Raw genomic sequence first — 27,809 nt, 5'->3', positions numbered from 1 at the left:
TTCATCAAAGAAAAAAACCTTTCGCTATTATACAGGCACATCACAATTTCTGGGTATGCCACTGGGGGACACTTCACAGGGTGTGTGTTGCAAACGGCTAATATAATTGCATGGGTGGGACTAGTACTACAATTGTGCTAGTGTGTCACAGCCAGAGTATGCCGGCACGTAACACGCTTAAATGAGTATAATTGCGCTCAGCGCTGGGATTTCTGACTCATTCCAGCTAAATTATCTTTTGCCGGGAGCAACACAAATATTGGTTTGTCCCTCGAAGCCCACAGTCAAATCCTTTACTATCATTCTCATTTACCAATCATGCTAAGAATCTCTCGAGGGGATCGTGATTTGCATCCTGTGCAGCAGAGCGGGGAGTTCCAGCTCGGCATGCACCGCTCCCGACACGGTGCACATTCGCGCGCACTCTAGGCGTGGTGACCTGGCTGGATTATACCACGCTCATGTCCACGGTGATGAGATTTTCAGCTTCGGTTGGCGAGAAACTCCCTGGAAGACCGGTGAATTTCCTGACCCCGTCAATCACCTCATCGTCATTTGCGCCGAGCATCGCAACAAAAGCCCTCCATTATGTTTGATAATACTCCAAGGACTACCCTTTCAAAATGTCACCGACATTCGGCATGATGAGTTCCAGATGACGTTGGGATAGGGGAGCATGATTTTGACACAGAATTTTGACACTTATCACCAAACAAAAAGTCATAAATGTGAACTCATTGTCCTGTCATGTTGAAGAATGTATTCTTGATTTGAACTGAAAAGAACTAGTGGGAATATGACATGCTTACCAAAGTGGATGACTGTACTAAAGAAATTATAAAAGTTGTAAGCAGTGTACACTATTTAATCACTTGTGAAATAATCTCCTTAGGCTTGGGCACAGTGATTGAGTACATTAATGTCAAAAGAGATTTGTGGGATGAATTCACACATATGTACAAACACCTTCATTTTCGTTTTCATTTTTTTTCCACATGCCAACAGCAAATCACTTACATCATGGGTTGACTGACAATCTTCTTTTGACCGACAACCTACATTTTCCTGAACCAATCATTGCCCATTGTCTGTCCCTGGAACCACACCTGAGGACAGTGCCTTGCACTGCAAAGGTTCATGATCAGGCACCATTAAAGGATGGGTGATATTCGTTATTCTGAAGGTTTGATATTCCAAAACACACAAATTCTGTATACCTAGAGGTTCGTTAATCTGAAAATGAAAAAGATTTCATAAATCCGAACATTTCTGGCGTTATTCTGAAAGTTCATTATTCAAGAAATATAAGGATGGTGCGTACAAACAAACCTACGGAATTATGAACATTGTTTCACTTCTGGACTAAAAAACCTTCAGAGCAGGACCTTACTTCATTTCTGGATTAACTTCAAAATTACAAACCTTGGGAATAACAAACTGTTACCCCAAAGGAGGTACTCTGCTGGAGCAGCGCCCCATACAATGTGGGGGGGGGGGGAAGAAGGTAAAGCATCTTTCACACCTGCAATGTTCATGAATCCAGTTCTCTAAATTAATTTCTACACAAATGTGCCAAACGCATCCTTTCCCTAATCTCGCCATGGCCGACACTGAGATGGAGGGGTAAAGCAAATCAAAGCAAACTCGAATACCGGAGGGTTTACCCGCAAAGTCGCCGGTTTCCATTTATAGCCCTCCCTCGGCTGCCCCAGATTGGACTAATCTTTCAAGATGGCACGCTGGTGCTAAAAATACACCGGATCAGCCGCCCCTACTATTATCACTGTATTTACACACACCACTTTTGGCGCTGTGTTAAGTCCGCCATCTACGCAGATTATAATACGATGCGGCAGCAGACTGCTGCACTGATGTCTAAGAGTAACATGAACCAAGGGTGCTGTTTCAATTTAGTGTTAGTGCAAGTGCTACTTTCAAAATTTCCAGCAATGAAAAGTTGCAGCAGTATTATTTTTAAGAAAAGGAAATAATTACACATGCAAATTATTTTGGTGTGTATAAAAAAGACAAGCAACAGAGCTACCACAATATTCTGACAGAACCCCAATGCACAACAAGTCCTGTGTGTGAGAAGCTGTAATAATGTTCGTTTGGAAAGTGGGTCACATAGAAGTAACATGGCTATCAGACCTGACAGGAGTGGGTTCTTTTAGAATGAACATACAAGTTGAAACGAGTTGCCTGGTTCTAAATGTACAATTGTTAATAAGTGTTACTACTGTTTGTTTAAATAAAAAAAGAAAAACAGACCAAAAAAAACCCAAACAAAAGGGTGGATTCATGGAGTCATGTTGAAACTAGCGAAGCATACATGTAAATATATATATATATGATGCCAAAGACAAACTGGACTTTGGTTTCATTGTGGTTTCCTCTTGATGGGGGGGGGGGGGGGGGGGGGGAAGGATTAAGAGTATGGCAGTGTGGGAGAATTTCACCCCCCCCCCCCCCACGTGGATGTGATGCCAACTGCATCACCTCAAGATAGGAGCTCACTGGCCGTAAAAAACACGAAACTTTGCAGCTCGTGGGCGAACGAATCAAACGGTATCTCGACTCCCATCTCCTGCATGCTGTCGTGGCGTCTGTGGCAAGAACAGCAAGAATCATGTCATCACAGCGACGCTTATCTTTTTAAAATTGATGACTTCCAACATCGACTGAGCGGTTCACTTGCCTACTGGTGCTTGCATGACTACAGCTCTGTGCGGGCAGCCAAATTGGAGATTCGGTGCACACCACGTGGGCAGAAACGCGATTAGATGATATCAGATAAGCAGAAGTGAATGAGAAGTAAAAGAGACTTTTGAGAGAGGCTTTTAATATCACAAAGATGCTTTCAGGGGGTAGGGGGACATGATAAATGACAGGAGTGAATTACGAGAGATAAAATTCAAGTTATTGGAAACAAAATTAGGAGTGAAAACATAATACAATAGATAAAAGGATGGACAAGTTAAAGGAAATGATGGGTTGCGGGGTGCATGCATGAGCGGTACAGCCAAAATGTTGAGAAATTCAAATTCATTGTGACAAGGTGAAGGTCAGAGAAATTACAAGCATATGTGTAAAAAGTGGAAATAAATTTTCGCTAGCCATGGATTTGGGGTCAAACGAGAAATGGAGTCTTCCCCCCTTCAGAAATCGGAGATGAATCTCCACAAGCACAGCCAATGGACACACTCACACACACACACACATGCAAATGTGATGTTCTGAAGCATTTATGACAAGGGTAAACATACAGACCACAGGAGTGGATCCAGGAATTCCATAAAGGGGAGGCGCCTTTACTAAATTAAAGGGGGGTGCACGCCCCCCACCCCATTTTTTCGTTTTATTTCTTTTGTTTTAACAAAATAAAGAGGGGGCACGCGACTGATGCGCGGCTGGTGCGCCCCCCTCTGGATCCACCACTGGACCAATAAAATCATGATTATATGAACAATCAAAGGCAGGATTCAAAGCCAGCGATGAATTGAAAACACAGCATATCTATTCTTGAAGTGCAGAAATAACTTGAGAAAATATTTAGCAAAAGCCACTTGCTACTGACAGAGGAGCAAATAACTCCGTAAGACTTTGAACAAATTTTGTGCGGAAGTATGACAGAAAGATCGGTTATTGTCATCAGTTTTACTGTGAAAACCTAATTATCTCATCAAGGTTGACAAAAGTGAACAAGTGCTGACGCCCCGCCAAATTAAACTCAATTTGAATGAATAACCTGTGAAAGAACAAAAAAAAAAAAAGAAGAAGAAAAATTACTAATACATGCAATCATGACTGAGAAACACCCCATCTGTCATAGCTGTGTCTTATGTTTCATTTCAAAGGAGGAGAGCTGAAGATAACTTCTTGAGATTGTATCTTGTTGAAAAATTGGCAAAAAAAACCCAAAAACCCACAAAACTTTCTCTGGCAGACATCAGTAAATTTGTTCACATACAATTACTAGAATATGTGGTAGATAGACAGAAAGAAGGGGGGAAGGGGAGGGGGAAGGGGAGGGGAGAAGGAGAGGGGAGAGAGAGAAAGATCAATGGATAATGGTAGATTTCCTGGTGCTCTCATCGACGACTTGCCAGTAAAGCTTCGAGCCCAGAACCCTTAAGACGGCATCAACTTTGTTAAGACGGGCTGGGAGCAAGAGCAGGGACGGGGAGAAGAGAGTGAGTGAGGTAAGAGGGAGTATGACAAGCAGGCAGAGATACGGTGAGAGGAGGTGAGTGACTGACAGACAGACAGACAGACAGACAGACACATAGGAAGGAAAGAGACAGACATACAATGTATAAACAGAAAGAAAGAGAAAATGCAAGTACATGTATGAAGTTTGTTAGGTTTCCCAGGCTCAGTGTCTCACATTTCTAATGCTATTAAACATAATATAGTCTTGACTAATGGTACAACAGGTTTCAAAAAAGAAAGACAGCAAAGGCTCTGCCATGAATGAGAAGATTGCAATATCTGAGAACTGAAGGAGATTTTAAAAAAAGAAATAACCCCCCCCCCCCCCCCAAGAAACACTGTCATCAAGGAAACAGCAAATTGCAAAATGTGACAAAAAAGCTGAACAGTAAAGGTGTCTTTTAAGCAAAGAATGGATTGGATGAATAGTAAGTGAGTGAGACAGAGACAGACAGACAGACAGACAGACATACATACATACATACATACATACAAACAGGCAGACAGACAGACAGACAGACAGAGAAAGAGAATGAGGCAAACTAGGAGTAATAGCCAGAGGGTCTCAGATGGAAAAATTTGCCGCTTCCAGATTGTGGCCTCTCTGTACACAGACATGAAGCTCCATGACAAAATCAATCTTTTTCTGTGGGGCATGCAAATTTGGCATTTCCTTCCAGCAACACGGACAGGGATTCAACCTCAGAACGGCCAAACACCAACCCAATTCTCCCCCCCCCCCCCTCATTAAAAGAAAAAGAAAGTTTGTAAAGGACAAAACAAATCTCTAAAGTCTCTTCTGTCAAGGCAATACAAAAAGAGAAAGAGAAAGATATGGAGAGACGGAGGCAGAGAGGGATCGGCTTGGAAGCCCCTCAATGATTGCCCCAAGCGATCAGAGATTAAAGAGGATTAGCGATATGACAGCAATCAGTCCCGATATCTTTTAAACCCCCAAACCTGGCATCAAACTCCTGTTTCTGTTGCTTGCACATGGCGAAAGAGAGAAGAAAAGGAAACAAACTATATGGAAAACAAAAAGAGTCTACAATGCTCTTTAATATCAACTGCAAAACACACTATCCTATCACGTCAAACATAAAGTTGTGACAAGATGTTTTGTGTCATTCCAAAATTTGAACAAACTGCTGTGACAATAGTGCGACAACAACTGCTCAGCAGAAGTAAACAAACTGGAATATTGGTCACTACTATGCATGGCACAAGTAAAATTGGTGTCCATAGTAACCAGAGCAGTGATCGTGTGAAAACTGGGCACACGCTATTGCATGTATACCAGCACTAGTTAAGAGATAAACCTGCCTTGAATAGCCTGCCAAACACGGGCAAGCCAAGTTTCTAGAGAGGGGTCTTTAAATAATTAAAGTTAGGATTTAAATAGCATATTTACATACCATGGTAAGAAGTGTAAATGCTTAGTAAGTTATAGGACATCTATAAGGCAGCAGGAAGGAGAATTGTCTGCTCAGATGAGCGAGTTCCTACCAGAGAAACATTGCATAACTTTGGTGGTTTGCATTTTTTGATTGATGAAGGCAGATGTCACAGTTTTGGGACAAAAATCACGGCTGAATGGCAGCTGCTTACCCCTTCCAAGAAATTTGTAGACAATTTTTTTTTTCAGCGCACAGAGTTTTAGCACTGCTGTGACATCAGCACTGACTTCGTCACGTGCAATGCCACATCAGCAGCATTCCAAGTGAGCATTGCCCTCAATAATTTGTAGCCACCGTCACAGATTCTACCGCAAAAGATTTGATCGTGCCCCCCCCCCCCCACCATGTCTCATTTTGAGTAGACAAGCTGTCGCCATAGGAACTCCACTACGCGGAAAATGGCTCTCACGGCGTGACTATGCATGGCCTTGAAATAAAGCGGCTCCTGACGTAAATATGGGACCAAAGGTATCATCTGTTTCCCGCTAAAGCGGCTCCTCAGGATAATTCACCTCATCGCATTAATCCCTTCTTTCTCCCACGGGTTAACATCATCTTTACAACCCATCACTGTTTATTCTAGGGAAGACGTCAAGAGTCTCTTGCATCACAAATCCACCTCCCACCCACCATCCACTTTTTTTTTGCAAAAAAGTTTCTGCAAACCGCCTGTTCTCCGTTCTCTGGCCACCGCGGCCCCGTGGACGTCACGTCACGCATGCTCTGCTGAGTCCTTCACCAGGGACTGACGTACCCCGACAGGTGAGAGCGGCCACGACCGCTGCGACGCAACACGTGGAGCTTTCCTCCGGTGGAGGGTAAGAAGGATGCATGAAGGGGAAGAAGGGGGCAACATTGAAGGTGGAGGAAGAGGGGCAAAAGTGGGGGGGGGGGGAGGAGGGGTTGTTCGAGGAGATCTTGGCACGCTCCTACATTGCACCTTGATGGGGGCGATTTAGAGTCCTGATAGCCTATTTCCTGAATTGCAGAGGGGGCAAAACAACCCGCTCTGCCAGAAAAGTGCTTTGACTGACAGCGGAGGATGCTTGCCGTCAAGAACATCACTTTTTTTTTTCTTCCATGACATCAAAGTGAGAATGAAGCAATATGGGCACTAACAGCCATATGCCAAACAGATTAGCGTAGCCTGGTTGAATATCCCGACAAAAATATGTGCGTTGACCTCACCGCTTGCTTGTAATTTTTGTCCACACAGAAAAATATCAACACTTGTGTCAAATTTTACCACAACATAGCACTTACGAAAAAAAGAGGGAAAAAAAATCACAGACGAAAATTCCTCACCCAAAGGTTTTACAGCACAGAAAAACAAAAATCGCATCAACACATAATCGCATCATCCTCACAGTAAATTTCTCATCAAAGTTGATTTGCTTTAGAATATTCCCAAGAGAGTCATTTCTGAAATATCTAATTTTCAATTTCCTCTTAAGATATCTACTAGGACATCAGGGAACTTTAATGGAACACATGCAACCCCATGTAAATGTCAAATAGGCAAAACATTCCATCCCTCTGATAAGACATAAATCAAGGTTCAGCGAATAAAAACGTCACAACTCATGCATTTAAGAGAGTATACCACACTTCCTTGCAAAGGGCAGGATGCAACCATGACGGCACAGTTTGTCCCACTCAAACCGGAAAAAGGGGAGCAAACAAAACCAACAATTTACAGTCAGACAGACGTGGTTAGCAATAGTTAGTGCATGATATCAAAATATGGCATGTTAGTACACATTATCAAAATATGACATATCATGCCATACAAAATAATACAATTCTTAAGTATTTCATAAGGAAAGAATTCCCAAAAGAGAGATTGCATGATGAGCATGTTTGGAAAACAAGGTGCATGATCTTGAGACAATTACAAAGAATTCAAGATGAAGACACATCCACAGTTTTTTCGAGTTCTCTGTGGACACCATTTTCTACATGCACAAACATCTTGATTTCTACCTTGGCTCTTTTCAAGTTGGAAATATGACACAACAATTTTCACACTTCCCATACTACAATGACAGATGAGAAAGATGTATATGAGGAAATATCAGCTAAACAAGCAAGCTGTTTGCTGCTAGTGAGAGAGAAAGGGAGACAGACAGACAGACAGACATGCAAAGTGAGTAAACATGAATTATGGAAGTCGGACACAAACTAGCGGAGATGGAGCGAAGGAGGATCGGGAGATTGGACTCACTGATCTTCATCTCCATTGACTTCTCGAGGCGGTCCATGCGCTCAGAGAGTTTGCCCAGCATGGAGCGTAGGAAGCCGATCTCCTGATCCTTCTGGTGGATCGTCATCTGGAGCTCGCGGATCTTGTCGTCGGAGGCGCCGAGGAACTCCTTGATGCTGTCGTAGGGGCACTGGCCCTGGGAGAGGTGCTCCATGACCTGGACGGACAGACAGAGAGATTCAAGGGATGGACAGAACGACAGATGAATGAATAGGCAATGGAGTAGTCGGCATCACAGCATCCCAGCACATTTGCATTTCACTGTTTGTTCAGCAGTAGGATAGGGAGTTGTTTTTGTAATAAGTAGATTAAGAATACTGCAAGGACAGAACATAAGATGACAAAAGGTGATTTGAGGTCATCATTATTGATGACATAAAGGGTAAAGGTTTGCTATATTATCAAAAAAAGTTAAAACTGAGGGGGGAAAAAAGAGTGAAACCTGGCATAGGTAATAGGTGTAATAATCGTTCATTAGCCCCTGGATCAAGGCATATCAAATAGAGGGGGGAGGGAGATTATTCTTGCAAACTTCTGCAGGCCGTCATTGAAAACAAAGTCTCAGAAAGACAGTGGCCTCACGCAGCGGATTAACGCGAAAATACGGGGAGATTGACAGAACAAAGGGCGCAAAGTTAAGCTCGCGGGGAAATGACTGCCAAGCCCCATGACACACACAGTCTGTCAATATCTGTCCCTTTGTGAGGAGGGCTGTCTAAAATCGACTGAAAATCAACTTGAGAAATGAAAGAGCAGAATGATACATGCTTTAATTCACGAGGTTCCAGTGGGAGACCTAAATTTAGACCACATCATCAACGGACACGCCCCATCTGAGCTTACGAAATCACTATCATTTTATATGGACAATATCATGGTACGTATACTTTGCTTTATTATATAGGAATGCTATGTAATGTATTGCCTGTGCCCATCACAAAAGAATGCTTGACTCATTTAAATCGACATACAAAGTACATGTATCTGCTCAAAGCACACTCACACTCGATGACAAAGGGAGCGCCTGACATCAAGCGATTTATTCGATATGAAGTTTGACGTAAAACGTGAAATCCCTATAGATGTGACATGATGAGCTCAATGCTGCAATTAGGAGCGACCTGTGCAGACCATGAGCAATTTATCATTATTGTTCTGTTTTTCTTCTCCATCCATGAAGGCAAATTAGTCTAAAACTCCACCCTGCGCACCTACGCATCATCCCCCATACGACACACAAGGAATATGACAGAATGGGACCATATCGCCATGACGACAAACGGAAGACCTACCTGCTCTTGGGTGCCAACGAAGTGGCAGCCATACCGCTGGTGGTCGCATTTGCACAGGTTGCAATTCAAAAGATGGGACTCCAGTTCCTGCACAAATGAATTGGAGAAGCACACACACAAAAAAAGAATTAATAATAACTTTGACAAGGAGACATATACTAGCATATAAAGTAGAGTTTGATTTGGTTTCTCGAATAGAAATCTCCTTCCACCCCTCTGTATGTTAATGTTCTCTATGCTCAGTGTGAGAGGTGTGAATGCAGGCATAATAAAAAAGAAAAGCACTGTATACATATAAGAATAAATGGCTGCTCTTAAGAAGCATCAGACATACACATGATTTTGAAATGTTTCAATTTTCCTTCAAACGTATTATGTATATTATCATATATACACTGTAAATATATAGACATGTTATACATACAATTGTATACACGTACATGTATCAGTACATGAATCAATCAAACCAGTACATTAGTGTTTCTTTATGGTAATGATAAACACATTATGTGAAACACTTAACATAATAGATTTTACAAGAAGAAGAAGAAAAAAAAAAGTAAATGCAGGAGGATGCCTGGCCCACAAAATCTTGATTTATAATACATACATACTGTACAAATCTTAAATCTAAATGAGATATGAACTTACAAAGTCATAAGAGCCCAGAGCTTACAACACTTACATAATACCAGTCCATGATGCGAGGTGATTTCTCCTTCACACAGCAGCCAACTGGCTTTCTCAACAAACTTCTCCAACTTTTGACAAATACTTCCAAAGGCAAGGGAAGGTCAGAGTTAATTTCTCTCACTGCCTATTACACAGTTCGCTTCATGAATACAGTATTAGTCCGCGGTCCAATCCAATGATTTTCTTACCATCTTGAGCACGAGCGGGCAGTCAGGGTTATTCGGGCATCGGACACGGGCATAACCGCACTGTGACTCGTGGTCTCTATGGAAACGCAAAAAACACAGACAAGATGTAAGTTGTAGACAAAGGGAATACATCCGAGAGTAGCTTTTTTTTCGGGGGGACAAGAGATCTGGAGCGTGAAAGAGATGGATCAGAATGAAGTAGGACATAATTAATGACGCGACCTGCCTGCGGAGCCAGGCGAGTGTTCCGAGGCGTGTGCCCGACCACACCCAAGCTGCAAGGTCAGAATGGAATTGGTGCAGGCATTAACGGTAATCCAGCAAAACGACGGTCGGTTTGGATATCAAATAATGACCGCATCCCCATCACAGCAAACAGGAATGTGTATCTCAGCCCCCTCTATCTCTCTCTCGCTCTCTCTGAAACAAATGCCCTCAGCTGATCGGGACGCTCCGAACACACTTCTCATCAGATTCTGCTTGTTTTGACGTCGGGGTGAAAACTCTCTGCCCTTGAACGCAATGACCACGGATTACCTCTAGAGTCCCAACGGCTTTGGCGTTCGCGCTACCTATATCCCATGTTTGTAAGACCATTTTCTGGATGAAACACATCACAAGATAAACAGGAATTGCCAAGGGCAAGAACAGCAATGTACAATCATGACTTGTCATTTGCAGTTTTTAATCAGTGTTCATACTGATGCGGCAAACACTTCTCACTTTGGACCCCAAGACAGAACTTTTTTTTTTTTAAAACTGACAAGTCAGCTCTTTTCTGATATCAAATTAGATTACGAAATTGTAAAAATTGCACTTCCCCTTTTCAGGTTCTGCTGTGAATAATTCCTAGAAAAAAAAATGAAGAAGAAGAATGAGGTGTCTAAGCCTTTAATCTTGAAGACAAACACATTAAGACAAATGTTTTGTGAATGCTTGCAATAGCATCAAAGCTTGACAATGCAAGGAATGACGCACAACCACGGAAATGTGGTGTAAGAGCACACACAAAAAGAAAAAAAAAGAGTCACACAACATCCCAACATTCTTCATAAGAAAATGAAGTACATTTCTTCGAATTTTTCCATGTTTAAGCCCATCAACAAGTTCAGGGTTGATGACAGGATTTTTTGGGGGGAGTTTTCATTCAAAGATGTTATTTGTTCACATTTGAAATCTCTGATGAGAGCTTTGTCCTGAGTAATGGGGTGGGGGGGGGAGGGGGAGGGGGGAGGGGATGAACAGAGATTGGGAAAATATCAAAATAAATCTACACAGATTCCTGTAATGCTAATTTCCTACGATCTGAAGCTGGCATCTGTCAGGACAGGCGAGGGGGCTGTTGTAAGTGACTATCTCGACTTGAGAAGCCACTTCCTGTGTTGCAACAGTACAGCTTGTGTGTGTGTGTGTGTGTGTGTGTACAATGTATGCTGTGTTTGTGAGTGCGTGAATGTGTGGTTGTGTACATGTACATTTTGTATGTGTATCTGTGTGTATGCATACAACTGTACATATGTATGTGACGGGTTAGTACATTTACAGTCAGGCAGGGGACAAAGATGTTTTGTGCTAAATACAGCAGTTCAGTTCTTTTCTCTCTTTTTTTTGGGGGGGGGAGGGAAGGAGGTGGAATTTGGTAGTTATTTTTCACTTTGCCTTTCTTTTCATTGTCTTATTTGGGTGTCAAGGGATTTTTTCTTTTGGAAAAGAAAAAACAGAGAAGGATATTTAAGAGATAAAGCAAAAAGCACACAGAAAAAGGTGACAGAGTACAAATATGCCTGTAGACCACAAATAAATGGTTAAAACGAGAGATAAGAATTCCATGGAAAAAGGGGTCAAAGTTTAAGGAATGGAGCAACAATACAGCAAAATGTGATGTAAGAAACAGAAGCATAGAGCATATTAAGTACAAACGGTACAAATGTACATGTATATTGATATCTGCTTACTTTAAGAAGCTGTTAAACTGAAGACCGGTCACAGAATATGGAGTCGCCTCAAGAGAGGCGTGGATAGGACTAAAGAAAACGTAACTGTTTGATGACCAAGGGCAGATTATGATTGGCGTCTGTGGCATGACCAGTCATTCACGCATATGTGATGTCCTTGTTGCCAAGGCAATAAATCAACACTCTAAACTCAGCACCATCCAATATAATCACATTAATCCCCTTTCCATCAGTGGTCCGTACTGTGCTCAAACTGACAACAAACAACACACCTTGATGCACTGACTCCATGTTGCCAAAACTTAGTATGCAGATTCTGATAGTCCTCTATCAATACAAAGTACTTGTTGGGGAAAAATGTATTAAATATGAAACATATTTTGCAGTCCCCAGTTGTTCTTGTGTTGTTTGAAGTTTAATCTACTTAATACTGACTAATCTTCTCTCATTTTTTTTTTTTTGGGGGGGGGGGAACTGGACTAGCAAATGTTGCACTCACTGTTAATTTGGGTCACCAAATGTGAATGATAATCACACAATTTCTGTTAGCTTAGATACGTGTACTCTAAAAGTGGAAATCTTCGTGCATTTCATGAATCGGTAATTAGCGCAAGAATAAAAGCATGCAAATATTTTTGTTTGCCGTACTTTCCAGTAGATGATGTCATAATTCTACAGATTTGAAAATATGGGAAACTCTCCTTGTCCAGCCGAGCGCGAAAAATTATTCGTGCAAAAATATCCACTTTTACAGTAGTACCCTTTTCCATAAGGTCAGTTTCCAGTAAAACTGTGCAATGCTGCTAGCAAAATAATAAAGGGCTATATTACAAAATACTGATTGTTTATAACAATGCTGTCAGTCCAGCAAAACACACAGCACAGGCTTTTTGTACATGAACACATTCCTATTTTCCTGATTTTTCATTGATTCCAAAGTCTTTCTCTGTGTGTCCACTATTCAATTACACACACACACACACACATACACACACACACACACACACACACACACACATACAAATGTACATCTCCATAGTGTAACACACTTGTCCCATGGCAGTGATCATAAAAGCAAGGATGAATCTACATCAAAGTCTATGAGTGGGCCTATGTTAGAGAGAAAGGAAATCCCATGGACAAACAAAAACAAGGAACACGAAAACAAAATGGTAAGAGGGGAGAGCAGTGATGTAATAACCATGCTCCATCGGAACAAGAAATTGAAAGCGACGATGTCACACCGAGTTTCGCCAACAAATCCCCGTCCGAATAATGGGAATTAATCAGAAGAGAGGGCTGATTGCTTAGAAACACATGGCTGAACTCGCAGAGGACGCGTGCGGTGGAGAGTGGTCATTAGGATCGATCAAATATATGCCGGCCCACGGAACAATATACCGTAGCTGCCCCTGTGAGACCGAAGCGCAGGTTGCTGAGATGTACGTTACGCCTCCGACACTCTCCCTTCTCATGTACTCCAACTTCCTCCTCCCCTACCGAGTACTTAATGTCTTTACCCATTTCTCCTTCCTCTCCCACACACACACATACAGACATAATCCAGCGATAAAAGTGAGCGAAATCCACACCAATAACCATTTCCCACAAGAAATGAACGACGTCTCCCTCTATTTGAACCACGCGACAGCAGAGGCAGCAAGATGAACTTCGAGACTGAGTTTAACGCATTAAATCCCGGAAGAATTTTGCTGTAGAAATCCTAATACTGTCATCATTATTCAACTTGGCAACACTGAATTTCAATGCAAATCTGACATTCAATTTTTTAATTCTTATTGTACTGCTATACAAAGGTGCATCATCAAATAACAGAAATTTGCTTTCTGGAAATTAATGGGTATGCTCAACTACTGGCCGCGTCGTGCTCGCGAAAGCTCGCTAATGTCAAGGGGGCGGTGTCATACACAGTAACTCACCTTCTCTCACTGAAGCGGATGGTGAAAGGGCAACCCTCGGGGTCCACCTCGTACTCTCCCGGGTTGGTGGTGCTCGGCTTGCAGCCGTACATGCAGTGGATGAAGAGCTCCCCCACCTGCTCGTTGACTGCAATGTTGTTGACGACAACGGCCAGCTTCATGTTGTCCACTGGACACTTCTCTGCATTGCCGGGCGTGGTAGGGTGTGGTCATCAGTGGTCAAGGAGACAGGGGAGAGAGCATCATAGAGGTAACAAAGGAATGAGACAAGGCTTTACGTTTTTATGTGACATAGAAGATGTTAACACCTGAATTGCTCACTTGTTTAATAAATTCCAGGTTAAAGAGCCTTCCAGATTCTCTTGTACGTCATCTAAAGATGGCTCTCAATGTCTGAATGACACAAGTCTATTAAACTCTAGGAACATAATTGGACCCAGAGTCATGTTCGATATCAAGATCTTCAACATTCATCTATTTTCTTCCACAGAGTATTTCTTGCAGAGACATACCATCCATATAAGAGTGCAAAATTTAGCATGAAAATACCTGTATCTCTCTTATGGAGTAGCACATTTAGCCACTTTGCATTACGTCTATGCCTGCTGATTCTTTTCTATTAAAGGAAGTGAAACATACATGTATCTCCAACAATCCACGCAAATGAGTAAAATAATTGGAAGAAAAAACAGCCATGGAGGAAGAATGACTATTTTCTCAAGTATTTTACGCAATGAACTACCACACATACGTTGAGTTTTACCATGCCAGAAAAGTTCTACCACAAGAAGAGAAGGACTTAGCTAAAAGTGAACAAGTGCTAGTTCAGGAAATTGGAGCATGGAACTTACCGAACTGTCGAGAAGTGACACACTTGCGGCAGTATGTGTGCTGGAGGGGGTGGGGGAAGAGGAGAAAAAAAAGCAAGATGAGTTAAATCATTCATATCATTAGTCACACTGAATTAAAGAAATAAAATCGGGCTTATCCCCAACACTGAGAAATTCCATGTTCCGCACTCTGAGTATCTTGTAAAACATGACAAAAAGAAAAGAAAAGAAAAGCAAAGCAAAACAAAACAAAACAAAACCAAGACAACAAAAACAAAACCTATGCCTCTCTTCCATCCCGGAAATGTTATGTATCAAAGTTTAGCAAGCACACATGCAGAGTGGATATTTAGGTTGTTGTCAAGGGGGCTGTTTCACAAAGAATATATAAGTTGATCTTGAAAGTTAAGATCAACTTAAAAGTGTGGTATACCAGTGATTTCCCTGTTTAGTTTTAGCAGTCTTTTAGAATCTGCTTCAAATTGTTTTTCTTCTCATATCTGATGAAAGAGGTTTCATATTGAATGTGAAGTTTTACAGCCAAGCCTCAGCTTGTCTCTTGATTTTTCTCATCCAAAAAAAAAAAAAATAGTCACATGTGTTCCCTCTCCAAACAAAAGAGAGAAAAAGTAACATGTGTTCTCTGCAAAAAAAAATGTCCGGGCATGACATGTTAAACATAGACATCACGCAAACAAGTTGGCCCGTCCCCGCTGATAATCAGAACGAACCTAATTAGCATTGCTGACAAATAGAAGTTTCCTGCAAGAGGTGTTGGGGAGGCTGTTTTAGCTCCACCCGTGGGATTGTCCATTATTTCCACAAACGTCATTGGAAGACATCATTATTCCGAAAAGTGCAGAGAGTGGTCGAAGCAAGTCCATCTGCCCTGTTTTGTATGGCTGCTACAATAGCACGATGACTTTTAAACATGTGACCTTCCAAAATGGACTCCCCTAGTGGGCATCAGGCCATCAACGTGAGACTTTTAGTAATAATAACGAAATCAAGCGATGATCTTGATAGTGCTCTTTCTTTCTTTTTTTTCTCTCTTTTTCTGTTGGTAAACATGTTTTTGAGCGTAAAGCGAAAATTTCAAGTTCAATATTTTTCAGCCATTTGCTGCAGCCACGTTTCTTTGCTCTCAACCTTGTATGCTCAACACTGACCTCTACATGTTTTCTTTTTGGAATACATCCATCGGTGTGATAGAAACTGGAGGATACACTCACTTCACATCAATTAGAGATATGTAATCATTCCCCTGGGAACCCCGTCCTCATGCGTTTTCATGAGTCGGTCGTCATTCTCGGTGGTATGCGTGCGAGCAAATAACATGTCATGACGCGATATGCGAGAGCCATCACGACTTTGTGACGCACTGGACACACCTAGTGGGAATATGGAGATGACTCCAACTGTACAACCTCCATTCTTTTCAGGATTTAAAAGCCATTTTCTCCTATTTTTTTCTTTAATGCTGAGAGACATTTCATGTGATAATGCGCTAGATGAATATTGTGAATTATTATTATTATTATTATTATTACTTTGCATAACTTCTTTTGGCTCTTTTCTTCAACTCTATCTTTTCCTATCTCCCTCTCCCTCTCTCTCTCTCTCTCTCTCCTTCTGTCTCTCACTCTATCTGTCTATATATTCCTATCTCTCCTTCCCCAGCTCATTTTGTTTCTATTTATCAATTTTGAAATATTTCTATATATCTCTCGCTTCCCCCTCTCTCTCTTTCCCTCATTCCTTCAAACATTGCTCATGACCGGACAGAAACCACATACCCCCTGAGAGAGTTTGTTGCATTCAAATAAGTCTCTGTTTGTTGTTGTTTTTTCATATATGCAACAAACTTTACATTCATAAAGCCAGTGACTCAAAATGACTGAGTAACAGAAGACATAGGACAATGAAAAAAAAAAAAAACGGGGGGGGGGGGGGGGGGGGGACAGAAACAAGGCAAAACATGAAGAAACAATGCTATTCAGGCCTGGACAATGTGTTGACCTGCCTCCAAGCAAAAATTCATCGCTGATTTGCATCATCAATTTCCCGGTAAGAGTAGACCTGGGAGGGGAGGGGGCCTGGTTGGTGATTAAAGGGATGGCATAGTATTGGTTGAGGTAAGGATTCAGCCTTTAACTTTTTTGCAAGATACTTAGAAACCACTGTATGAAACGCTAACGAGTATGCAATTCTAAGAGGAATTCAAAGTTCATTTGATGAAAACTGTTTTTCAAATGGCCGAGATATCCAAAAACAAAGTATAACAAAGCGATTGCTTTGTTATTGATATCTCTGCCATTTCAAAACCAATTTTCATCAAATAAACTTTGAATTCCTTTTACAATTATGTGCTCTTTCATATTTCATAAGAGATTTCTCATCATCTCAAAAATCATCATAAAAAAATGTTGGAAACCTGCAGCCCCATCTCAACTGAAACTGTACCATCCCTTTAAAGCTAAAACTGGACATATAGAATGCATGTGCATTTCCCCGTCGTATTTGGTGCGGATTTTACCTGGTTTTTTTTTCTTTCTCTCTATCTGCTTCCATTATCTTCGTGTACAATGTGGAAAGTAAATTGCAGCAGATTTCTGTGAAACCTCGGAAAAGTGTCATGAATCAATATACTACCCAAGTACAGTCTAATACAAAATTATAGGGTAGATGTAGATCGATGTGTGCACGTGAAAGTATTACTTTTGAGTACAGAAGCAAATCAAATCCATGTCAGCTAACACATTCGAATGCATTGCTCAGGAATTCTCTCATAGTCAAATTTGTCTCTACGCACACTACCCCATCAGTAAGTAACGAATTTACAACCATTTTGCAGTACAGTACACCATTTGATATGTACTCATACAATGTCTTTGCTGATTCAGTTACTACATGTATATAACATTTCCAGTTCTACTCTTAACTGTTGTCTTCTTGTAGGTACAAATATTAAGACAGCTTTATGCTAAACCCTTCTTTTTTGTTTGTGATAGATGACCCCTCTTGTATAACTACAATTTAGGGTCACAAGGAGAAAATTGATATGAAAAGAAAATGAGTATTACTACACAGCACAAAACGTGTAAGATATCATCATGCACAGTAAAATGTGCCATTAAAGACTAGCAGAGAAATATAGAGAGCATCGGTAGAGTGTCGATGTCTAAATCCCACGGTGAATGAACAATCTTCTTTGACCCGACACACATCGGAGACAAAGAGCACCACCACGAATGCTGTGCAAGCAATTCGCGTGACACTTGTGGACTCATTTTGTCCGTGGTCACAGATAACTTGGGCAAACGTCCAACTTTTACCTCGCATACATCTTCAGAGAACATACCACAATTGGTACAGGAAGAATGGTCAACTGGAACAAACAACATTAGACACTAGCTTTCTCTCTCGTCAAATGATGTTTCATCAGTAAATTCATCACAGAAGTCACGAAAGAAGAAGGGGTAGAGGGAAAAAAGGGGGATGTTCCTCTTTAGGACGGAGAGAGAATGAACGGATACAGGGAACAGACACATCTTCCACTTTTTTTCAATTTTCTTTTGTCCGCCCGTCAGCTCTGATTAGGATCGAGCTGCTAAGCACACAGTTCCTGAACAGGCCGAAAACGATAAAGAGACGGCGCGTAAATTTGATCCAAATGGGTCAAAACTGGATCCAGCAGTTCCCGGTCGGCACATGCTCCCGACTCCAGCAAAAGGAGAGGCAGCGAGGGATTTGGTTGTGCCCTAATATATTTCTCTGCGCTCCTATAACTTTAATATATATATATATATATATATATCTTAGGTCATTTTCTTGCTATCTATCATGTTTCCTTCTGTGTGCGGACACAGGGGTACATCACGGCTCAAGATCACTGGCCTATATACCGCGAATACCGGGGTCCATCGGGATTGGTGAAACTTTCGAGGAGTTGTATAACAGGAGGAAATGGGTGTGATGAGGAGGGTTTTCTGGAAAGGGCCTCTCTTATGAAGTAACTCTTCTGCCCCCTTTGCCCCCCATGCTTACCAAGAAGCCACATAGACACATGATATCCCGAATCACTCCATTCTATTAACACGCTGCACATGAATGTGATTTGATGTCTTTGTCATCAGCTTTGGAAAAATACCACGGGAAAGGGCAAAACTGACTAACGGTGCATCACCGAGATGAACTTTTTGGTCAACAACTTTTATGCATTTGTATAAGATAGAAAATGTAGAAAATGAACAGAGATGCAACGGCTTTATATGCAGTGCTGGGCCAGGCATCTATAGGTACTTTGGAAATGATGAGATATCCATGCACAAAGAATTGATGTTTTTTTTGGAAAGAACAGTATTTCATGCATATCCACAAATTTAAAGATACAAGTGTACATCAAAGATATCTTATACACGTATTGATTACTAAATTATTCATTAATTAATTGCACATCTCATCATCAATTCATTTACTAGGTTACTGTTCAATTTCTGATGAAACCATGTCATGAGGATGCTTATGGTCCAGATATCATGAAACAATTTATTGTTTTGTAATAAAACTAACACATCTTTTTAATAATGACATACAAAAAAGGTTAAACATACAATATCTATTTGTTTATTCTATCTGGGCGAGATAGGTTAGAAACGTCATATGATTTCAATAGGCATGGCATTATTTCAGCCAGATAGGTACAATGTATCTCCAAGTACTACAAAATAGAGCAATTTTTATGACTCAAAAAAGCAGGTGAGTTTATGAGCTAATCACAAGGTATTTGGCCCAGGAACATCATGGATTCAAAACACACTTTGATGCTGACTTCATTTTGCTGCACTGAGGCATAACGGCTTACAAAGGCTCTGCAAAGTCTGCAGTGCGCAGGACAGTGGTTGCACCTCACCACACCTCCATTTTGTGCAATCCTTCCCCCAATTAAGTCTTTCAGGGCTCCTGTGCCACAACGCCACTGACGCTGCACACACATACTGATTACCAATAGCACAGGAAGAGTTAATACCTTGCGCAGTCAATGTATGGGACTGAGACGAGAAGGACAACAGTACAGATAGGACAAAAATAGCCTTGACTTTGCCGAGTATGTGAGTAAGAAGCGGAGCTCTGCTTCGTGGTCTCCGAAATAACTCTTTAATTCTTTACCCCATTTCCAGTGGGAACAGCAGCTGTTAATTGCATCGATTAGGCAGACTCAACGTCTATCTTTTGCAATTAAATGTCCACGGGCAATGGAAACAAGGGAATGGGGGGGGGGGGTAGAAGGGGTGAAGTATATTTCAAGGGGAGAGTTCACCTGTCTACTATGCACTCTCCTCCAAAGAGATTATTTCCTTTCCACAAAAACATTGTCGGCCAAAAATAAAAGGCTGTGGCGTCAGCATGGTGCCTCATGGTTACTTCACTATATTAGAAACCTACAATATGCACTATCCGTTAAATGTTTTAGGTCAGCCTGCTGAAAGGGCATCTTTGCTTTTTGAAACCGTTTGCCACAACAAAACTGTCCCGTTTGTCTCATTTTTGTACGACTAATTATGGAGCGCAGTACTCTCTTTTCGTCAGGTGGTCTGTCTTGTCCATGAATGTTCGCACTCAGGAAGGGCCATGATTGATGGTAATGAATTAGAATGTGAACACATTACCTAAGTAATGTTAACATTCTGTCTTCACAGGGGGCTTGGAGTTCTCCTCCCTCATTACACCAATTTATATTTGTGGGACTAAGCGAGACCTTCACAGTATAACTTGATTTCAGTCTCTCTTAGTCATGCTTTCACCCCCTCCCCCCCCCCAAAAAAAAAAAATGAATGTGACCATTTCTAATGCTCAATCTCCTCTTCAATGCACTATCAGAATCGGTGATCAAGGGACGGATTATCTGTTTAAGTAGGCTCAGCTATTGTAAAATGTGTAGCAAGTCACTTTTTTTAAACCTTCAAACAACACACTTTTTTATAGTTGTAGTAATACCTGCGTGCTGTTTGTAAGTCATTTCTCAGCATTCACTTTTGAAGTGCATCATGTTTTGTGTAGTTTTACTGTTTCAGCAGCAACACAAGTGTCAAGATAGCACTAACACTAGCACCAAACTTGAAATCACCCACTGTATGTATACGAACTTATTGATGACAGCACAGTGTAAATAATGAAAGTGTTAACACGTACTGCTCCACAAAGACGAGGGCCTCACTCTGTGCATTGTGGGAAGGAATTGAAGAAGAAGAGAACACAGACATCGTGAGACATAGAGACACACATTGGTCTTGCATATTCCATGAAAATATTTTTTTTTTTTTAAATCATTATTTCATCATGATCAAAGAACCAACAGTTCTTGAGTATGAATGGGGGTTAATGTAAGAGGTTAGGTTTGTAACGATTGTCTTTAACTTCCACAATCATGTGAAAGGAGATATCACTGGACATTTCCAAGAAAGGTTCATACAATACAAGAAATCTAATCTTTAAATAAGCCCCCCCTTTGGCTGTTTTGCAATAAGTTTAAAATGCTACAGTCTTTTTAACTGAAATCTAATGACTTTTTCTTTCACATCTTGTGCACATTTTGAAGCCCTATGGCAGTTTCCAATGACTTGTGTGTGCACAATGTATGGGTTCTATAAGATGTGTCAGATGAATGTTTTTTCCTGGTTTTTCTCAAATAATATCCCTTTTGGTTACCATTACTTTTCTAGATAAAAGGAAACAATAAAAAACAAAAGTAAAAAAAAAAACCCAAAGTTCGGCTAAATATGTAAATTCATTTCAATATAGCAAGTTTTCACGTAAATTCATTTATAATACTACAAAGAATATTAAACAAAACATTAGCCCATTTAAAGCTTTATTTAGGGATTTAGAGCCGTAAATCTGATGCACAAAATATTATGCATAAATTAGCATTTTAATTAGCATAATACAGAACAAATAACCATGTTTTTGGAAAATCACAAAATCCACAGAAGATAATGCAGGATAGACAAATACAGCATATACCTTATGGCAGAAGAAATCACCGTAATACAATTTGCTTGTATCTTCCCACAAAAACATCTACTATCTAAAGAAGACTACAGTACGTCTGCAAACAGAAAACAAGATCAGAGCTGTCACATATAACCTGAAATCTGTATCCATACAAAAGAATGCCGGAGTGGGAGGGGGCAAAGAATAGCATGGCATTAAAGTTAAAGCAAGGTGAACTTTGCAACTGATTGACAAATTGCCCTACATCGACGTAAATAAGCACTGAATTGATCAGTGTCTTAGTAGTAGCCATGATAAAAAAATCTCGACGGAAGAAAATCATGAATTTCAAGGTGAACTCCTTCCTGAAGTTTGAAGGCATTAAATAAGAAATGACTACCTACATTGTAAATCCATCCCCAGAAAGAGAGAAAGATAAGGATAAGGTATAATTAATAGAATAAATAATGATGATAATAATGAACAGTAACAATCATATTCATTACAAAGATAATAATCACAATCATAATAATAAAATGTGACAAGAAAAGAAATGACAATGAAATTGACTCTGTATTAATGAACTTTTCACATTCTTTTGATCCTCTCACCAAATTTGACATTTCAAGCACACATGAACATGAAGACACAATTTAAGCACATACTGAAAAATAAAATGATTATATGAAAATGTTGATACTCTGCCATACTTTTTCAAGGGGTTGGATGTGTGGTGAAATCCAGTAATCTCTCTTAAAATGCATGTCTGATCTTGCACTTCCGTCTCACAACAATCTTAATCCCTGATATCTCTCAGAAGCCCCATTTTAATCCAGTACAAAACAAGAGCACTGGCATGAAATATGGTTTTTAAACATAATTCCACAGAAAATTAATATTTACATAACTATATAGAGACCAATACTGTAAATGATAATTTTTTTGTTTATTTATTTATATCTTTTTTGCTGTGGTTTAATATTTGCGAATAGGCTCTTGACTGCAAAAATAACAACGTGCAAATATATTGTCAAAAACGGAAACAAACATTCGCCCCTCACACACTGTTCAGGGCCAGCACAGTAGCATTGTAATATCAAGTGACTACGGATACCAGTAATATTATATTCTACTGACAGATATATTGGATACATACAGATTTGTATATTCATGCAATTTCAGTCACTAATGAATTACAGTGACAAGTTGTTGATGTCATCAACGGTCTTCGGTGCAGATGTTTACAAAACGTTTCTATATCAGTTTCATTCACATCAAGCGTTATATCCCTGTACAAACTTATGCAACTTCAGTAACTAGTATTATAGCAACAGGGTGTTGACGTCATCAAAAATTCTTGGTGCTGATGTCTACGGAATGTTTGTATAGTTACATTCACAATAACCTGTTAAGGACGAGTCCCGAGCATACTCGGGCAGGTGTCTATGTGATATGTGTGTTGTAGCAAAATCAGCCCATCCTCAATGGGTTAATATACATCCATATTCTATACCCGTATACAAATTTGTATCACGCAACTTCAGTAACTTGTAAAATATATACCGGTACACAAATTTGTATATATTCATGTAGCTTCAGTAGCAAGTAAATTATAGCATCAGGGTGCTGATGTTATCAAAGATGCTGCCAATGTCTGCAAAGGCTATACATCCATTTTCCTGGTTTAAAATGTATCAAGACATTCATGGAATTGTGTCACACTGAAGTAAATGGATTAAACATGAATTCAAGACAGTCTTGGGTCCCGTGTCATAAAACATGTTATCAGTATTAAACAACTGCCACATATCTATGACAAATTTGCTTTCAGCCAATCAGATGCAAGGATTTCATCAGCTTATCATAATTTGTTACTGATTACAAGTTTTATGAAATGGGGCCCCTGATTGAAATATGGTTTTTTAAACAAAATTAGTTTGCAATACTCTGCACACGACTGACAAAAATGCATGCAAATTACATTGTACAACACTCGCAAAACTGAATCTGCATGCTACAAGACATCAAGCACAGAATATTCCTGCAATGCCAAATCGTACTGCTGCACAGTCACAGAAATACGTGTAGCTGCGGGCATAGCACGAAGTGTTGTATGTTTTCACTACTGTATAAGCTGTTATTTTCACGAGGTTTTAATTTTTGCGAATTTCACGAAGTACTCTTGGACCATGAATTTAACAACAAATGAAAATTTTGCTATGCGCTATGGCAATATAGTACGCTTACAATAGCCAAGGTTTCCATTCGTGAAAGCAACATCTCGCAAAAAAAGTCTGAGACCTCCTCATTCGCGAAAACATCTGTACGCAAAAAATAACCAGCTTATACAGTACTTTAACCAACACAAAAATGAACGCAGACAGAAAACAGTTCATCTGATCAGCCATGACCTCAAAGAATACTTACTTTAATCGTCACTTTGAGGCAGAAATGCCTTCATTGATATTACAAGGAATCTTAAACATGCTAGAAGCATCTTGAGCTTGTTATTGTTTCTAATAGTTGCGATGTGACTGATTTTATCGCATCATCAGTATAAACTATATATTGATAAAAACATTCAAGACAGCCTACACTGTATAATGTCACCAAAGTTACAGAAACACACAGTATCTCAAGGAATCCTAGAAATGTTGATATTGCTGTGCACTGCCTATTGAATTCCTGCATAGATTCACTCAACAGATTTGCCATTGGGTGACACAAAAACGACATATTACACCACTGTATGTGTACACTGGCAGACCAAACCTTGGGGTGCAGAAGGTCGCTGTTGCAGGTGCGATCATACAAACAGACGAACAGACAAGACAGCCGATGCTACAACGTACCTCTTCTTCTTCCAGGCTACCCATCCTAGGTGCCTTCAGCGGTAACACCGTTGGCCTGGCCACGCTACCCTTCCCCGGAGCGCAGCCGTCAGGTTTCCCACACAACTTCCTCCGCTGCTCCGACGCGAGAAATCCAAGGAAAGGGGGCAAACGAATGCCGGCATTGTTACATGGCCACACTTGCCAAAATTGATGGGGGTAGATACACTTGTTGCAGTCAGTCAGATGAACAACTGAATCACAAATCTTGATTAATAATGCCTCTTATTGTAGCAGTCTCACTCCCAACCAAACAGCTGTTTATCAACTTTTTTTTCCCTGTCTTCTGTTTTTTTTTCTTTTTTCGCACGGGAGAAAACAGGAAACACTGCAACGGAATGCAGACTGGGAAAATGTCATGCATGAATTTCACGGGAAACGTAAAAATCGCTCGTTCGTGGAAGTTGGAGTAAGGCAAAAATATGTAGCTGAGTAACTTCCCCCTCACTCACGCAGTAAACACCGGCTCAAAGTCTGTTTACCACTGCCGTGGGAATGAGTGAATGAGTTTTCGGCACTTCTCCCTTTCTGTGTTTTTTTTTTCCTTCCTGCGCCGAGCGGGTAAAGCTCAGAGGGGAAGTTACTCACCCATATTGCTACGACGCGTCGTCGGTATTTAGTGTGACGACGGCAACCACACAAGAGACCTCAGCGGGGAGGGAAATGGTGGGTAAAAAACGCAAAGGAAAGGTGTCCGGTGAGTGACACAGAGGAACCATAAGATATGCCTCAGAAAACCGGGGCCAAATCAGCCAAAATTGGCTCAAATTGGAGTGGGTGGGAAGTATGCTGGTGACGAGAACAAAAAAAGAGAGAGGAAATAAGGCACCAATAAGTCAAATTCCTGACTGGGGCAAGTGCCAGCCAAAGGAAAAGGAGGAACTGTAGGAGCACCTGATTTTAAAACGGAACTGGAAGAGGGGATCACTTTAATTTCCTCAAGAGCTAAACTGAATTACAGCCAGATAAACACGCTCAGCAGCAAGTCTGCAAGCCAGAGTTCTGGGCAGGAGTTTGAGGATCGGGGGGGGGGGGGGGGGGGCTGCGGGAGAAGATATCTTGTGAGACGTGGTTCGTAGGATGCGCCAAGGCATCTATCATGAAGTGTGGAAGGTTCTACGTATGTGTGTTTAGATTTTCAGTAGTGGTTTGAGTCATTATGTTTTCAAAATGTTCAATTACCTGAAACCTCTTGCATGTCTTTATTGATGATTGTGGAAAAAAAAATACAGAGCTGCAATAATTTCTTTGGTTGGTTAAAGTATCTGCGAAACATGCCATAAGAGGACATTGCATTTTACCGTACTCATTACCGGTTTTGTCTTCTTCTTTTTCTGCACGGGCCATTAAATATAATCAACAAGTAATTATGGAGCAAACATATTGCTAAATGAAAAAAATAATTGGCTGTGCAATAAAAATGGACCTTTGATTGACAAAAAGATCCCTTTCCAAATCTTATGAACACCACTTGTCACAGGCCCTTTTCAAAAATAACACAATGAAAATAGCTTATTAAAAAAAAGTAATGGGTACAGCTTACATAACTTATTATCTATTACTTATTACTTTAATTTAAAAAAAAAAGAAAAATATCATTGAAAATCAAGGAATACTTGAATTTCTCACAGAATTATAAAAAAAAAACCCCACACACGTACAATTTTGTAGATTGAGCAAAAATGTAACACATGTGGATCTGGCACACTGGTACTCTTTGGATGATGCTCGGTAGAAAGTGTATGCGTGTTGTTACCCAAGAACCATTACCTCTGATGAGATCTTCTGTAGGGGTGATGGGAAGGAGGGGCGAGGAAATGGAGGGGAAGGGAGTTAAAAGAGACTGGTAAACTTACAGCACTGTCCATGTCTTCATTGTAGGACAGACTCGAAGAGCTGCGATTCTTGAAGCCGGGGGACGGAGGGCCCAGTGCGTTGTTAACTAGATTCTCTCCCAAACCTGGAATTTTGGAGATGGAGAACGATGGAGAAATTTGAAGATCTGACAGGAGGATAAAGTGCCTGCTACGACTGAAGGTTTTAGTCAAGTCAAAGCATGTTACAGAAGTGATAGGATCAATTGTGAAAATTGGGCACACAGTTTTAAAGTTTAAAAAAAAAATCATATACAGACAACAGTTTTAAACATAATTATTCAAAATGAGAAAAAAAACAATGAATCAAATTCAAAAAAGGTTATTGATTCAAAATCAGTGCATACATGCCATATGAAGATGAATTAACATTCACATGTAGTATGAAGACAGTGAACTGTAAAAAATAGACACAGAACACAAAGTCTACATTTTAAGGTCATACTTTCACACATACTTATGTATGGATCTTTTCCCCACAATATTCATATGCTCAAATATAAAAAATTGATTTTCCCTCCACAATATCCATCCACACACAAAAAAAAAAAACCACCATAATATCTGCCACCAAAATTTTCTCTGCCATTCAAAACTGTGGACTCAAAAGTCCTGTTTGTGAGACACTGTAATAACCATGCATTTGCATAACTGATTTTTCCTAACAACAAAAATGGACTCAAAGTTTTCCTGCTACAAATCCACACACACTTACGATACATTTCTGCACAATATCCAACTCACAGCATTAATCATGCACCAATAGACAACGAAATCACATTAGCACATGTGCACTGCCTTCTCAAACACAGTCCACATTACATGTTTGTATGAAATCGCACAAGCAAATATTTTTGTCAATGTCAACCACAATAAGACATTTGAGGAAAACTCATAGGAATTTATCTGATCATCATTCACATAACTTCGTGGACATTTTGATGCTAATACTAACATTAATACACAACATTTGAACTCGAAATATGCTGCATTAAAAACAAACAAAAAAGATTAATACAAAAAGCCTTTGCAGCAACAGTTCAAATATCTCTGAGACACACATATTTTAACAATATCAAAATCAACATTTTGGATCTATTGACTGCAAAAAAAAATAAAAATAAAAAAAATAAATAAATAGACACTTTAAATAGAAAGTCCCAGTAGTAGCAATTTGAAATATCCATGAGTCATGAACAATCTTATATCAAAATCATACAA

The 27,809-nt window shown here is 40.3% G+C and overlaps 1 protein-coding gene across 1 annotated transcript in view; it reads right to left on the bottom strand.

Moving 5' to 3' along the window:
- LOC139741085 (E3 ubiquitin-protein ligase TRAF7-like) overlaps positions 1-27,809 on the bottom strand; it is a 96,672-nt gene that overhangs the window by 27,836 nt on the left and 41,027 nt on the right. The window contains exons 5-11 of the mRNA XM_071651674.1: positions 26,571-26,656; positions 24,676-24,789; positions 14,852-14,891; positions 14,001-14,181; positions 10,106-10,181; positions 9,225-9,311; positions 7,894-8,089 (exon numbers count right to left, since the gene is read on the bottom strand). Coding sequence (XP_071507775.1) covers positions 7,894-8,089; positions 9,225-9,311; positions 10,106-10,181; positions 14,001-14,181; positions 14,852-14,891; positions 24,676-24,789; positions 26,571-26,656 — 780 coding nt within the window. The remainder of the gene's footprint in view (positions 1-7,893; positions 8,090-9,224; positions 9,312-10,105; positions 10,182-14,000; positions 14,182-14,851; positions 14,892-24,675; positions 24,790-26,570; positions 26,657-27,809) is intronic.

This window comes from Diadema antillarum, unplaced genomic scaffold (assembly GCF_040938485.1).
Source record: "Diadema antillarum isolate AM-2024a unplaced genomic scaffold, OU_Dant_1.0 seq00000901_RagTag, whole genome shotgun sequence".
NCBI classification, from domain to species: domain Eukaryota; kingdom Metazoa; phylum Echinodermata; class Echinoidea; order Diadematoida; family Diadematidae; genus Diadema; species Diadema antillarum.
The sequence above is the reverse complement of the archived record's forward strand: the minus strand, read 5'-3'. Positions and strand labels throughout refer to the sequence as shown.